Genomic DNA, 16,295 nt, shown 5'->3' with positions numbered 1-16,295 from the left:
CAGTGGATTGTCCAACACCAACTGTGCTGTGAACCTTATTATATTATATAACCGTATTTAACAATCTAATATTTCTGTATCTCATTTGATACTAGATTGTTCACAATATATAATATTAGACAACATGTAAACATTTAAATGATTCTCAATTAAACTAGCCAGAAATAAATGTATATACTTCAAATAAATATTTTCAGTATACACTAACAATCTCCCACTTATACTCAAAATATTCTATGTGTATATCAGTGTTTATTTAATCCACTATTACATAAAAATCTATGTGTCCAACCATACAGCCTCCTTGGCAGCCTAAGAGGCCGCCACGTACTCGGCCTCCATGGTAGAGTCTGCAATGCATTTCTGCTTTACACTCCTCCATATAACGGCTCCACCTCCCAAAGTAAAAACATATCCCGAGGTTGATTTCCTCTTATCCCTATCTGATTGGAAATCTGAATCAGTATATCCCAAAGGAAATAGATCTGAGGCCTTGTAAATTAACATATACTCCTTAGTCCTTCTCAGGTACTTGAGTATAGTTTTTACTGCACTCCAATGTTCCTGACCTGGGTTCGACTGATATCTACTAACCATGCCTACAGCAAAGCAGATGTCAGGCCTCGTACATAACATAGCATACATTAAGCTTCCACATGCTGAAGCATAAGGAACTGCTTTCATGCTCTCTATATCCTTAGGTGTCGAAGGACACTGCTTCTTAGATAAAGCAACTCCATGCTTAAAAGGTAGAAAACCTTTCTTGGAGTTCTGTATGTTAAAACGAGCTAATACTTCATCAATGTAGGGCTCTTGAGATAAAGCCAACATCCTTTTCTTGCGATCCCTTATAACTTTGATCCCAAGGATGTATGCCGCTTCACCTAAGTCCTTCATCTCAAATTGTTTGAACAACCATGCCTTTACTGATGACAACATCTCAACATTGTTTCCAATGAGTAAAATGTCATCTACATATAGTACTAGAAAAACCACTGCATTACCTTCACTTCTCTTATACACGCACGATTCGCTTGGACTTTGATCAAATCCATATGACTGGACTGCCTGATCAAAACGAATATTCCAGTCTCTAGAAGCTTGTTTAAGTCCATAAATAGACCTCTTAAGCTTACATACCAGATGCTCTTGGCCTTCCTTAATGAATCCTTTTGGTTGCTACATATAGATGGTTTCTTCAAGACTTCCATTAAGAAAAGCTGTCTTGACATCCATTTGCCAAATCTCATAATCGAGATGAGCTGCTATAGATGAAAGAATACGGATTGACTTAAGCATGACTACCGGTGAAAAGGTTTCCTCATAATCGATACCTTCTTTCTGAGTATACCCTTTCGCAACAAGTCTTGCTTTCCAGGCTTTCACCTTTTTATCTAATCCCCTCTTTTTCTTGTAGATCCACTTACATCCAATAGGTTTTATACCTTTGGGTGGTTCCACGAGCTCCCAGACCTGATTAGAATACATTGATTCTATCTCAGATTCCATCGCCTTTTGCTAAAGATCTGCATCTTTGTCTTGTACTGCCTCTTCGTATGTACGGGGATCATCATCATGTTCACCAGAGACCAAGTCTGAAGACTCTCCCAAAAACATGAATCTATCAGGCTGTTGAACAACCCTCCCACTACGACGAGGCACTGGTGCGGTATTAGTGACAGATTGTACATTATGTTGTGGTTGTTCTACTTATACTACAGCTTCATGGGTATTATTTGTCCCTCCCACTAGTTCCTCTAAAACGACACTACTCATGGGTTTGTGATTCATTATATATTCCTCCTCTAAGAATCTTGCATTGGTGCTAACAATGACATCCCGATTCTTCGGACTATAAAATAAATATCCTTTCATTCCCATGGGGTAGCCTACAAACAACCTTACTTCTGTACGAGATTCTAACTTAGTCGCGTCTTGTTCAGCACATGTGCTGGACAACCCCATATTCGAATATATCTTAGACTCGGTTTACCCCCGGTCCACAATTCTAAGGGGGTTTTAGGAACCGACTTAAGGTACTAAGTTCAGAAGATAAGCTGCTGTCTCTAAGGCATGTCCCCAAAATGACTTGGGTAAATCCGAATAACTCATCATCGATCTAACACTCTCTAAAAGAGTCCGGTTCCTTCTCTCTGCTATACCGTTCTGCTGGGGTGTGCCTGGTGCAGTTAACTGGGATTCTATCCCATTTTCTGATAAATATTCCCTAAATTCTCCAAGAAAGTATTCGCCACCATGATCTGATCGTAGTGACTTGATACTTTTATTAAGTCGCTTCTCCGTTTTAGCTTTGTACTCTTTGAACTTATCAAAGCACTCAGACTTACGATGCAACAAATAAACGTACCCATATCTGGAATAATCATCAATGAAAGTGACGAAATATTTATAACCACCTCTTGCTTGGATATTCATGGGTCCACATAAATCAGAGTGAACCAATTCTAACAGTTGTTTGGCTCTATTCCCTTTTGCCTTGAAAGGCCTATTAGTCATTTTACCTTCCAAGCAGAATTCACAAACTGGAAATGGCTCCACTGCCAATGAGCTTAAAGGCCCGTCTACTACCAGTCTTTGAATCCTCCTCAAGTTAATATGACCTAATCTCAAGTGCCAAAGACATGTTTGGTTCAAACTAGAAGGTTCCTTTCTTTTAGTAGAGTTAGAAGATGTGTTGTTCAATTCCCTAAATTGCAGTTGCAGTGCAGGTTGACTAGGATTAATTATATACAAATTGTCTTACAATGTACCAGAACATATAATTCATTTATTCATCATAATAGAAACATTACGATCAAAACAAACATTATAACCATCCAAAGCAAGTTTAGAAACTGAAATTAAATTCCTTCTAAAAGAAGGTACATAAAGACAATTGTTCAAAACCAAAATCCTATCAGAACCAAAAGATAAATGAATAACTCCTACTGCAACTACTGCTACTTTCGTAGCATCTCCCATGAACACGTATATTTCACCATCTCTAAGCATTCTGGATAGTTGGAACCCCTGCATAGAATTACAAACATGATCAGTGGCTCCTGTATCTACACACCAAGTGCTCGTAGATATAGCCGCTATAAATGTTTCTATAACTAGAGAAAGAGACATACCAGTATTGTTTGTCTTCTTAGGAAGAGGACAATCATGTTTCCAGTGACCTGACTATTTGCATCTGAAGCACTTTCCCTTAGGCTTTTTCATACTACCCTGAACTCCCACTGCCTTCACAGCTTTCTGTGTCTGAGCCTTTTTCTTCTTCTTAATACCTTTCGGCTTAGAGGAAGAACCTTTCTCAGCCACATTCATTTGAACACTCTGCCGAAATAATCCTTCAGCTGCCTGAAGTTCTGTCAGCAGTTCCGCGAGACTATACTGCCTCTTGTTCATGTTGTAATTCAAGCAGAACTGCTCAAAACTCTTGGACAAGCTCATAAGGATAATGTCAATCTGGGTTTTCCCGTCAAGTTCAGCACCAAGGATCTCTATCTCATTCAGATGCGACATCATCTTGAGAACATGATCCCTTACAGGTGTGCCTTCAGCCATCTGAGTGTTCATTAAAGCCTTCATGGCTACTTGCCTAGCAGCCCTATTCTGATCTTTAAAAAGTTCCTTGAGATTAAAGAGCATATCTGAAGCAGTGGCCATAGACTGATGCTGATGTTGCAAAACACCCGACATTGCTGCCAGAATGTAACATCGCGACATCTCATCAGCCTTAATCCACCGTTTATAATACTCTTTCTCATCTTCAGGAGCATCAGCAGCAGGCTGTTCAGGCTTGGGTTCATAAGTGCAAAACTTGTACTCCTCAGCAGTCAACACAATGTCCAAATTTCGTTTCCATTCAATATAGTTAGGTCCGGTAAGTTTGTTATCCTTAAGTATGGTGAATAGTGGATTAAAGCCCATTTTATCCTGAGAATCATGCATAAAAACATCACATAAATAAGGGTGCATTAATTATTAAGAGCTATTGATTCCTCTAACAATTATTTAAAATTAAATGCACTAACATCTAAACACCATAAGTTTCTGGTACGCCACGATGTGTGACATGTATACCACCTAATTTTGTTTAAATGTTACTTCGGTCCTATTACTAAAAAATATGCCACGTTGGGGTGGACTATATTATTTTTCATAGCTAAGTGTATACCATCATCAAATCTTAAATTATTCGAAATCTATGGAACTTGGTACGCCACGATGGGTGGCGTGTATACCTTCCAATATTCGTAATTTTGCCTTGAATAGAATACTTCAATTCAATATTCATCAATGGTTTGATTACCAGGTAGTGGAGGAGTCACATCGGTCTCGCTTAAAACCCACAGCCTTACAAGTTCGATGAACCCGTTTTTGACAAAATCGCCCCAAATCAGAAATAAAGAAAATCCGTATTTATTCCTTTTAAAATTTATTAATTTAAGAAGTTTGTTCTAGTAATTTCTATAACATTTTAGACACCATAAATTACATGCCAAGATGGGTGACGTATATAATTTATATTCGTCTTTATGTTAAATTACCTACAACCAATAATGGAGACCATGGGATTTAATTTCATATTAATTCCCTCTCCCACTTAGAATTTTTTTTATTAAAATTGAGGAATTTTAAAATTAAATGGGGCCCTATGTTGTTATAATTATGTCTAATCATGCATTCAAAATACACACATAATTTTAACAACATATAACATTTAATTAAAGCAATAAATAAATTTTATGTCCATGTCGTCCTAATTAAGTTAAACATGCAATTTTAAAAGAATTACACACATAATTAATGACACACATAATCAATAAATTAAAGCAATAATTAAAATTTAATGGAAAAAATTAAAATAAATTTTCCACTATTATGGCCCTTGAAAAAAAATCCAGCTCTCAAAAAAAATCTGCCCCAAGCGCGCCCCGACGCCTCCAGCAGCCCCAGCAGCCCCAGCTGGGGGCGTATAATATATTTTAATATATTCGGGTGGTTTATGTATAATGGGCGGTATAAAATTCAAATCTAAACCAAAGCAAACCGTTATTTTTTGGGTTTTGAAAAAACGAAATTATAACCTATCCAAACCGTTACAAAACCATAAAATTTCGGTTTGGATGATTTGAAACAGTTGGTTTGGACGTTTATTGAAACTTTTGCTCAACCCTACTTACACGTGACGTAATTCTTCGAATTCATTTACCACTTAATCCCATGAATATGTAGTAACTGTTGGGAACCACGGACTTGGGGTGTTACTACGTTTTACGATAAAGATTACGAAAAGAAGATTACCTTGTTAATGGTTGATTCCACGCTCTTCTATTGTATTCCCAAATTCCCTTGAGCGAAGTGTGGCCTCCTTCTTCTCAAGTTATCCTCTCTTCTTGCTCCTTGGTGGCTACAATATGTTTTCACACAATTGCCAAGCAAGAAGAGAATAAGAATATATATAGGCTACAATAGGGACCATGGATAATTAGGTTGGGCCTTCTAATTACATCTTGAGCCTAGCCCAATGTAATTAAATATTAATTCAATCCACTAAAGAATTAATATTTGCACTATCTTTCCTAATACCGTAATTTAATTAATTCGGTTCCAATATTATTTGCTTATTAAATTCCCCATGTTTAAAATATCATATGTCCATTAATTAAATAAATTACTGATAATTTATTTAATTAATATCTTTTATCCTTGATCATCCACTCAACCTTTATTTAATTATGCCAGAATAAATTCCACCTGCAGGGTTTCACATAATTAAATCTTTTTTAGCTTTCAAGGGGACATCATTAACCCGAATATTATCAGGACATAGATTCCTTCAATAAATAATATCCACCATGTATATAATTCCATCACCCAAAATATAATGATATAATTCAAAGGAATTATTTCATATATAAATCAAAGCATGTAAATAATATACACGTGTCAATTACTATTTCCGGATTAAGAACCTAAGCATTAATAATAACATAGAACAATTCTAAATTTGATCATGTTCAATATACACAAAGTATACTAGCATTATTTATTAGTCAATATAAACTAATCTAAATAATACTACAGCCATACCAGTGGATTGTCCAACACCACCTGTGCTGTGAACCTTATTATATTATATAACCGTATTTAACAATCTAATATTCTGTATCCCATTTGATAGCATAAGAAATTTTGTATGACATCAAAAACTATATTATTAAGTTACCTGAAGCAGCAAATACACACAACATATCTTGGTTGCTTTGTGCAAACCCAGATAGATAAACACCCTCTTTCACTTCTCTTCATTACACCATCTTGTTGGGTCTTTACACAGAGATAGATACAAATAAAATACATATAAAATCTTGGGTATTTGTAGTTAGATCATAATATTGTTTGCATCAAAATGGATTGGGGAAACGTGAGTGGAGAAGATCTGATTGAAGCCTTGCGAGAAGTGGATTGGTCATCACCACCTCGACCCATCAATGAGTTTTTCTCAAGATTCACAATTCCAAGATCTTATGCTAAGTGGTCCAGTCGTCTCAAGTGTAATCTCTATTAGTATGTTCCCCTAAATTAACCCTTTTTCTTGTTTTTAATTTTCAGAGAGAGAGAGAGAGGAGGAGAGAGATGGAGAGAGAGAGATGGGGGAGAGAGGGAGAGGAGGGAGAGAGAGAGAGATTTATGAATATGGTTTTCTTGATTGTTGTAAAAATATTTTCTTGGGTATGATTATTATTGGTTCTTGAATTTATATGTACTATAGGTGAACTTACAAGAAGATTCTTGATTTTTGTAAACATCTTTTCTTGTGTATACGGTTCCTGATTTTCTATGGACTATAGGTGGCTGAATTGTGTATATAAGGGTTTCTTGATTGATGTGAAAATCTTTTCTTGGGTATGATTTATGTTGATTCATGAATTTTGATGGGCAGTAGATAAAAGGTTTCTTGTTATTGTAAAAATATTTGCTTCTGTATGGCACATAATGGTCTTGAATTTCTTCTTTGGACTAGTGAATAGAAGTGATTGTGGATTGCTAAAGTCTTCTCTTGTTTACAGTGTATTGCTATTCTTGAATTTTTATGGGCTAGGTAGGTGATTGAATAATAGATGTTTGTATATGGGAGTTTCTTGATTATTGTGAAAACCTTTGTCTGTGTTTAAGTATAACAGTTCTTGACTATTTATGGACTAGTGAATAGTGATTCTTGATTGTTAAATTCTTTTGTTTCTATGGTATATGTTCTTTTTAATGGGCCATTAGTGAATGAATTGTAGATATAGAAATGATAAATCTTTTGCTTTTCTGTGTTATTTCAGCTATAGGACCAATTATTTTATCATGGTTGTGCTGATTCTTGGTAAGTACTTATTTTTTTGCTGTCGGGAATTTTAGTTTTCCTTTTACCTTCTAATGATTGTGATATATGTAATTTTTGATTGTTTATTATAGGTATGGGATTTCTCAGGAGGCCGGTTGCTATTCTTGCTGCCCTATTAACCTCTTTGACTATTGCCTTGTTGAATGATAGGTGTGATGTGCTGCCCCTGTTGTATTTCGCTGTTAAAGTTACGATGTTTATCAGTTAACAATCCTTTAGCAAAGTATAAGATATGTTGAGAAGCATGGTTCAAACACTTAAAGCTCTATGTAGTATGTAAAGTCTTGGGTCGACAGTTTTGAAAATTTGTAGTGGTGTGTTTCTTGCCAGATAGATTTGGAATTTTCCAGGATGTGGCTGGAATGTTATATAGGCAACCAGTTCTTTAGAAGTGAAATTATATTTCGTATAGAAGAGGTGTTCTAGGTGTGTAGTTCTTTAGAAGTAAAATTCTTATTATTAATTTGGAATGGGTATTTTATGGCATGTGGTGGACGAAAGAAGGAGAATTAATTTGGATTTCATTTGAGTGGCATTTTCAGTGTTTTGAAGATCTTCCTAAGCGGCCAAATAATCTGTGTCGAGGCGGAGACAGAATTCGCTAATGTAATGTTGAGTTTATGAGGCGTTTTTTGGGAAAACTATATGAGAAAATTAGTAAAGAAAAATAATGTGTATATATGAACATGGAATAAGAAAAGGAAACATGCAGGGATGAAATTGGAAAATTGCACGAATGATTAAAAAATTATGTAAAAAGCAAACTCATTGATTGTTCAGTTAATCCTTAGAAGGTACCTTGACCACATAGAGACCCGCCTAGTGATATTTAGAACTTTGCATTTTTTTGTGCATAACTAGCTATGACCTGATGTCCGAAATTAATGTTGTCTAAAACTTTTTTTATTACTATCTTCACATCGCTCTTTCTAAAGCCTGGTCTTACAGCTTTGCAGGCACTTTTAGTGAAAAGGTAACTAGAACTGTGAGGCGATTTTCTCCACATTTAGCTGCAAAAATGAGGCCTCCACTCACGTAAGTCAAGATCTTTTTCAGTATCTCGAAAGCATTTAATTATGATCCTTACATGATTTGTGGTAATTTTCAGACCTGTTATTCGAGGTCGACCTTCCGCAAAAAGAGCAATATATATTTGTGGACGACCTCGTCCAGTTTTTGTCTCTGCGTTCTCTGCTGGTATGCTCGACTTTTAACCATTTTATACAGCCTTTCCGTATCAGATAATTTAGACATCGTATAGCTAACTTATTCTTATTTTTTTTATACAGCCAGTTTTATGCTTTGGTTTGTGTCCTGCGGCCTTTTAACTGTTCTATGGGCTTTTCTCATTGGCCTACTAGGTATAATTGCAGGCCCCGTTCTATTTTTTTTCTTAACATCTTTTTCTTCATATTTCTGTGATTGTTTCTCTTTTGCTAACCTATCCCTCTCTTTGTCCGACAGCCACTGTGATCCATGCAAGTTTTAGGACACCAAATCTTAAAGCTCGTTTGAACACATTTCGTGAAGAGTTCCGGGCAGTTTGGCGCAATTATAGTGATATATAACTTGATGGATGCTAATGCAGTAAGTATCCCTAATATTTGTTTGTATCATTGATATGTTTGTCAAAATTTCTTTACTTGGAACCTAGGAATATTTGGGATTAAAACAATGTGACATATGTAGACTGTAGATATGCTTTCATTTATTACTTGCAGTGTCTTAGAAAAATTGCTGTCGATCTGTATGCATGCTATCCTTTTATAATAAAATCACCATGCCACTAATTTGTTTTTTTGAGCTTTTGGACAAGTGTTTTACTTTAAATGCTTACTCTAACCAATAAGGTGCAAGTGCAACACGTACGTATAATGCAAATCACTAGAATTTTTTACATAGTGCAGTATTTGTGCCTGATGGAGTTGTCAGGTTTGTCATCTCTGTAGTCTGTACCATTAACATAGAGCATTCTGCTATTGATCAACACATTTAAGCGGAGTATAGTCTCTAAAAAGATCTTAAACTAACCAATACTCCATAAACTGGGAAGCAAGTTATTAGTGGGGACTGGGGCCATAATGTACCTATAGGAAGCGATGGCTGTTATTTTAATGTGTCATCTGCAGTGACGTGAGGGTAGACACCCTTCTTATTAGCTGTCTCTTATTGTATACCGGAATTTTTTTTCTTTGGTTTGTCGTTACCCCATTTGGCAGTTGGAGGTCGGACCGAGTAGTACTGTAGCATGTTGTGAAATTATTATTTTTTGACTCAAGCATGTTGTGAAATTATTTTTTTTGACTCAAGCTTGTTGTGAAATTATGGTCAACAGTATAAGACACTTTCAAGAAAGGAAACTGGGGAATATCCGATTATGCTCTCTGGTAGATACTGAAAAATTATTTTAAACCTTCTGAGGGGATCTTTAATTTATTGTTTTGCTATCTGTAGTTGTGTAAGCCACAAACCATGATCTATCTCAAACTTTGAGCAAATTGTTAGCATGCGATATTATATATTTAAAATCAGCTGGAGAATCTTTCTAAAATAGCAATATTTTTAATTTATCAATTGTGCATGCCTTCTTGTGAAGTGACATTGTTGAAAAGCTTACCCCAGGAGAAAAGTATTGACAATTTTATAACTGACTGCATCATATTAGCTTAAATTTGCGAACGAGGGATAGCCGGATGATAGGGTTGAGCTGTTGATCTTACGGGCCCTTATTATACCATGCTACAATAGCAACTAAATGTCTGCCTCTTTAATTGGCCGGACTCTGGAGCATATGGAGTCTGGATTAATAAAAGTTGAACGTTGTTGTTTTCTTTTGTAATATTTAATCATGTTTAAATATTGTTGATGCCTGTCTGATCTGAATATCCTGTGTTGTGAAGGTAGTGAGGGACTGTGGCTGCTGTCAATGCTCAAGTGAATACTATGCTTGCCTGGATGTTAAATTCTGGAGTAACAATCTGCCAGCAGGATGCAGATGTTAGCCTTCTTGAATTAAATTGCACTAGAACATAGTCTTTTCAATTACATTTAATATTAGATGAATTTTTGGGCTGCAGTGGATGTGCAGTAGCAGTTTCTCCGGACTCTTCTTGTAGTACACTCCTGCATAGAAGTTCTTTGTATGTGCTAGTGCCAGTCTTGTCAATACATAGCATATGAAACAGTTTGGTGCTATTAGTTCAGTTGCTCGTGTATGAGAAGACATGATTCTCATGCTATAAAGTTTATATAGACTCATAAAAGTTTGAACTGTTGGAATCCTTAGAGATAGGAAGATGGTCTTGATTAATAACCTAGAATTGCTGGGTCATGCCAAACTTATTTTAAAAAAGGAATGAACAAAGATTGGAATCAGCCTAGTTTTTGTTTCTTGAATTATTAACCTTGGTTTTAAAAAGAAATTACTTCTGCCATGTGTTGCAGACTTCACAGGAATCGTTTGTTTATATTTCTGAAAATCTATCACAGAAAATGTAGAACACATTCTTTTAATCCCCTACTCGTGATAAATTTTTCGTCAAATAATTTCTCATAATCACCCTAAGTTTGTTCATAAAGTTTTTGATGTTCCGGTTAATCTTTGTTCTTTTGTAACCCTATGGAAAGGCAAGGGATTAGTTTAAGTTTGAACCGTGATCATGTTTCGAGATCGGTGTACATGGCGGGGGACCTGACATCAAACTTGTATTGGCCCAGAACTGAACTAAACTGAGAATGTGTTTTTAGCAGATGAAAAAATTACAGTTATTTTGAGGTAGTTAACTGAGAATTATAATATTTTGGGCTGAAAAATGTCCAGATTTGGGGGGAAACCGTCAAATGTTGAATATTTCTTTGAGCATTGCAAAAGTAGACACATACAGTTGCGGGATCGTTATAGTGACGTGCAGAAAGTAGAACTTAAATTGGCGAGTTCAAGGGGATAAAGAGTGAAATTTTGAATAGAGAAGATCTGTGGATAGAGGATTCAGCTGATCAAATAATGCAAGGAATGTTTAGCAAAAATCAGGCAGCAACCTTCATTGATATCGGTCTGGCTTCTGTGGAGGAAGTTAGATGCAGAAGGGAGGGCTAGCTATCACACTCACAATTTAAACTCTATTAAACTGAAAATTAACCTCATATTTTACGGAACAAGATAACTTTTATCATGGATGCTATATACCATACAACAATACTTAAAGTGTATATTTAATGTTTTTACTTTTTACTCACTATTTAATATATTCCAAGTCTATTGTTAATACAAGTTGTACTCAGGATCAAAACAATGTCATTGTTTTTATATGGTACTATCTACAACCCTACAAATTTAGAAGAATTTATAGTACACCTTTTCTATTTCTGATTCTCATTGATAAAAATTTGGGCCGAACTGAGAGTAATAAATCACCGAAGGCACGATCGAGTTATTTTATGTACCAAAGCTACGGTCTCCAGCATCTCCGAATCCGGGAATTATAAACCTGAAAAAAGTGCAAATATTAGTCTTCTTTAAAATCTTACTAATCATTTAATCCATTAATAAATTAACAGACTAATTACCCTTTCTCATTTACATCTGGATCTATGATACCAGCGTATACATGAATCCTGTAAATGACAAACATTAATAGGATTAATTGCTATGGGGAATTATTACAAACTATAGAATATATAAGTACATTACCCTTGGAAGTTCTCGCTAAGCTTCCTGAGGGCTGGAGGAGCAGCAACAGCACACACCTAAAGGGCAGTTTGTTAAATTAGTGAGCCAATTACACAAAAAGTTGGACATTCTATTAGCATCTTGATATACTCTAATAGCAAGAAGTGCCTTTTCAGTACAAGATCTACTAGAAATCCTGCCTAAAATATATGAGTAATTAAAGCTTCATTCTATCTACTTCCAAAATGGATACACAAATGTGAACCAAGTTACTTATTCAAGTCGAGTTTTATTAAATATTGGATTTTCCAGGGGTAACACCACATTTTACAGATAAACATATAGAAAGCTGCAAAATGCAAGTAATAAGCACCTAGCTCTATCATTAACCAGTGTGGCATTGAGATAATCTCTACTCATGCAAGTTCTAACAGAAAGTGTATGATGATGATTTTAATATACATCAAAGAGTTACTTGTCTACTTACCACTTTGATTTGACTATTCTCAACTCCAAGCTTCTTTATAATATCAAGAGCTGCAACTATTGTACCTCCTACAATTCATATAGAAAGTATTACAACAAACATGGCTAAGTCACATAAAGTTTATCTTAAATCTAAATAGCTCTAGAGATACAAACAACAATTCTTTGGTGAAGTCTTGGGAAAGTCCTCTGTTACTTCGAGTCTATGCTTTCATACGCCAAACTTGTGTCAAAATGACTTAATATGGGACACAACACCATTGGAATGTCGAATCTTTCAAATGATTAATATTTTTTAGTTGTAAACTGAACAGTTTTGGATTGGGAATAGAAAATGCCAATCAATTCTAGCAGAAGTAATATGAAAAATACCTGTTGCTAGCATAGGGTCCAAAATAATTACACGAGACTCGTCAGTAAATTTTTCAGGCAGCCTGCAGACGGGAAGTAAGGAAGATAAGCAAATATAAAGTCAACAATACATCCGGGCGCGCACACATATAGCAATTTATGCACATGCATTTAATTTATAGAATTAAAACACAGTATGCAGTCTTCAGACCAGATTAGAATATTCCGCTGTAATAAAAGAAACAAGATAAAAGCATTTGGTAACAATGAAAATCATACATGAATAAAAAAAACAGTACGGAAGACCTTACTTGTTCAAATACAAATACGGTTGAAGCGTTTCCTCATCTCTGCTCATCCCTTATTTCATAGCAAAAAATACAATCAAAAACTAATTGCTTACCATTATATGACATGATATTGAAATATACACATTGGAATAGATAGTTGTGCCGAAACAAGTTGATGCCCATAATTGAATTTCTAGTACACAGATTCGTATAAAAGTTTCCTCCATTAGGCTTAATACGAAGATAAATTTGAAGATGTTCAGGAGACAAAAGAACCATTTCTTACCTAAGTGGTATGTCTTTGTTGCAGGCAAGATAGATGATGCATGTTCTGCAAGAGCAAGACCAGCTCTCAAGATGGGAACAATCTGGAAAACAAAATTAATTAGTAGAGTGCTACACAAAGTGATTACTAATATATTGTAGAAGAAGAAGCATATCTCGTAGAAGAAGAAGCATGAAGCTAGTAAATCAAGGACAACACACATACACATTTAGGCAAAATGTTAAGCCATAATATATAGTGAACAACGTTTATAGTGCACAGAACCCCGTGTCAATATTATAAGAAACTGTAAGCCAAATATTCGAATACTAACCGCGACAGGTTCCCTTGGATCTACAAATTCTACTGAGGCTATACCCATTGGTGACTGAATCTCCCCTGTTACAGTAGGCTGGCAGATAAAAGACCATAACTTAATTAGAAAGCACTAAACTGGAAATGCACTAAAAGGCAGATCTTCGTAAGAAAGTAGTATTAATAAGAAACTAAAAACATCAACCGAATGATAAGAGTATATATCCATATGCAACAGGTTACCAGCCAATCCCTCGATGCTTCATAGATTAGAAGTCGGCCTAACTCGCCCATAGCACTCCCTAAAGTCAAAAGGGCACGTAGTTACAATACGTTAATCATAAAACTCACAACTTTTGGTCAAAAGACTGCTACAATCCTACGATTTTTTCACCAGGTCTTCTCTGAAAAACCAAAACTTGAGCTACATAAGTACTAAACACATACAAATTGAACAAAATAAAGGAAATATACGCATTCGACCTGAATTTATAGCCTCTATCAATTACTATTATTATAAAACTGAAACAAAAGTCACTGCTTCTTTTCTTTTCCCCGATGTCAACTTACTGAATACAGGGCTAGGAGTCTGCTCATTTCTAAGAATCGAAACCCAATGTTTGATTAACGCGTGTGGAGGAACAAACACCTGCAGTAAAAGTATAAATTAAATATAGTTACACAATTTCCCCAATAAATTAGGATTCGCTATTCCATTTTTAGGTCGCGCTCATTCAATAATGTCAATTTTGTCGCATTCTAAATTCAATATAATTCAATAAAAAATGTGCTTAAAGGAATATACCTTTAATAAACTAATCATATCAAACCATATACTAAATTAACTTTGTCTTGTATTAATGTCCAAGCTGATTCTCAAGTGAAATTAGTGCTAGATATTGCCATCCCTACCTAAAAGTGCATCATTTTTACTAAGTTTTTAAACTTTATCTACGTCCGAGGCTCCGAGCTGATTTCTAGTCAGTGCTAAATATTGCAAACCCTAATAAAGGAATAAAGTATAGACCTTTAATAAACTAATCATATCAAATCATAAACAGAATTTTAAAACTTCGTCTTGTATTGTCCGAGCTAATTCTCGATTCAGTGCTAAATATTGCCATCCCCTACCTAAAAGTGCATCATTTTATACCATTTTTATACCATAATTTTAAACATGAAACTAAAAAATTCAAGTTAGCAAACACTCACCAGCATTCTACCTTCAGTCACGGGCATTTGCTCCGTTGTGGTTTGCGCATTTATAGACAAATATCTACAATTCCTTCTACCATTATTGCACAGCTTCTACAATCACATTAACCAAATCAACTTATAACTTGCTCATAAGTCAAAAATACATGCATTTTTTAACTTATAAGTTACTTATCACCTATCCGAAACAAGGCCTAAATTAAACATGTACATATCAATAAATATCTACTACTACCATTATCATATATAACAAACCAAAATTTTAAAAACACAATCACATACAATACTTATATACACATAATTTAAAAATAATAAATATATACTTACAAGAAAATATATAAATATATTTCAAGATTTGAAAAGATTTAGATATACCTTGCTGAAATGAGAATGGTTGAGGGTGGGGAAGGTGGGTGTGAGGCGGTGATGAATTCCGGCGAAAAGGGGCTGGCCGGAAGGATATCCACCGACCGGTGAGTTTATTCGGCAGCCCATTTTTATTCAGCCTTGATTTTTTATTCTTATGAGATTGGATAGCATTTACACTTATTTGTTATTCCCCTTGGCCCTTGCTACTATTTATGTTGCTTGTGTTGATTTTATATTAAATAAATAAGTAATAATAATTAATATAATTTATAAGTAATATTTCCGATCGGAAATTTTGTAGATTGAAACTAATCGGTTGAGTTATTGATTATGATTAATAGATGATTTTTGACTATTCGAATAATTTATCAATAATTATAGGCTATAAATCGTATCGGTCAAATATTATTGATCAATTTATCAACAATTTTTTAAAAATCGGCCATATATTAAACACTAATTTCATAAATTTAGATCACATACTACAAAAACTCATTATTAAGCTAACACTTGGTAACTTATTTATGATCCTGTTTTGTTTTTAAGTCACATGTACCGGATTAAAATCCATTGTAAGTGGCCATGTTTCCTGTAGTAGTGCTTAGTCGAAAAACATAACCAATCTGTTAATTCAATAATACCGGATTTTATACCTGCCATCTCAGATTTCCTAGTAGAGTTGTTGAAGTTAAAAAGTTATAGACCTTTTTAGCAGAACTGCAGATGTGTTAGATGAGTTAATCTGTGTAAAGAGATGGTAAAATGTGCGGATATGCTAGAAATAGAATAGTTGAGTGCAAGTAGAACTAAATTTAACAGACATTGGACTATTATTTAACACAAACTTTGCTCCCAAATTTAGACTTGAATTTAAACAATGGACTTAAAACAAACTTTGCTCGCAATCAACCATCCGTATATACCACACAA

The 16,295-nt window shown here is 34.9% G+C and overlaps 2 protein-coding genes across 3 annotated transcripts; one reads left to right on the top strand and one right to left on the bottom strand.

Moving 5' to 3' along the window:
- The first annotated feature begins 6,212 nt into the window (after window positions 1-6,212).
- Window positions 6,213-10,677, top strand: LOC141692351 (PRA1 family protein A1-like). 2 transcript variants are annotated; one of them, XM_074497160.1, is made up of 8 exons: window positions 6,213-6,579; window positions 7,344-7,384; window positions 7,477-7,555; window positions 8,354-8,440; window positions 8,514-8,602; window positions 8,695-8,766; window positions 8,870-8,992; window positions 10,310-10,677. In XM_074497160.1, exons 1-7 carry the CDS (start codon window positions 6,422-6,424, stop codon window positions 8,971-8,973), a joined length of 630 nt encoding a protein of 209 aa, XP_074353261.1. In that variant the 5' UTR covers window positions 6,213-6,421; the 3' UTR covers window positions 8,974-8,992; window positions 10,310-10,677. The 2 variants fall into 2 exon arrangements, with proteins under 2 accessions (XP_074353261.1, XP_074353260.1); XM_074497159.1 differs by having other exon boundaries at window positions 6,214-6,579; window positions 10,306-10,677.
- Window positions 10,678-11,612: 935 nt separating this feature from the next.
- On the bottom strand, window positions 11,613-15,565 carry LOC141693845 (uracil phosphoribosyltransferase-like). Its single transcript, XM_074499023.1, has 12 exons — window positions 15,372-15,565; window positions 14,994-15,089; window positions 14,352-14,430; window positions 14,025-14,083; window positions 13,801-13,878; window positions 13,488-13,569; window positions 13,223-13,271; window positions 12,933-12,994; window positions 12,562-12,629; window positions 12,096-12,151; window positions 11,972-12,019; window positions 11,613-11,892 (listed from the first exon to the last, which is right to left on the bottom strand). Exons 1-12 carry the CDS (start codon window positions 15,489-15,491, stop codon window positions 11,841-11,843), a joined length of 849 nt encoding a protein of 282 aa, XP_074355124.1. The 5' UTR covers window positions 15,492-15,565; the 3' UTR covers window positions 11,613-11,840.
- Window positions 15,566-16,295: the final 730 nt, after the last annotated feature.

The sequence above is a fragment of the Apium graveolens genome, chromosome 10 (assembly GCF_009905375.1).
Source record: "Apium graveolens cultivar Ventura chromosome 10, ASM990537v1, whole genome shotgun sequence".
NCBI classification, from domain to species: domain Eukaryota; kingdom Viridiplantae; phylum Streptophyta; class Magnoliopsida; order Apiales; family Apiaceae; genus Apium; species Apium graveolens.
The sequence above is the reverse complement of the archived record's forward strand: the minus strand, read 5'-3'. Positions and strand labels throughout refer to the sequence as shown.

Coding starts and splice junctions, on each gene's coding strand:
- LOC141693845 (XM_074499023.1), bottom strand. CDS start 15,491: ATGGGCTGCCGAATAAACTCACCGGTCGGTGGATATCCTTCCGGCCAG. Junction 14,084..14,351: donor GACTCCTAGCCCTGTATTCA/GTAAGTTGACAT, acceptor TTTTGACTTTAG/GGAGTGCTATGGGCGAGTTA. Junction 12,630..12,932: donor GGACCCTATGCTAGCAACAG/GTATTTTTCATA, acceptor TATGAATTGTAG/GAGGTACAATAGTTGCAGCT.
- LOC141692351 (XM_074497160.1), top strand. CDS start 6,422: ATGGATTGGGGAAACGTGAGTGGAGAAGATCTGATTGAAGCCTTGCGA. Junction 7,385..7,476: donor CATGGTTGTGCTGATTCTTG/GTAAGTACTTAT, acceptor TGTTTATTATAG/GTATGGGATTTCTCAGGAGG. Junction 8,603..8,694: donor TGTCTCTGCGTTCTCTGCTG/GTATGCTCGACT, acceptor TTTTTTATACAG/CCAGTTTTATGCTTTGGTTT.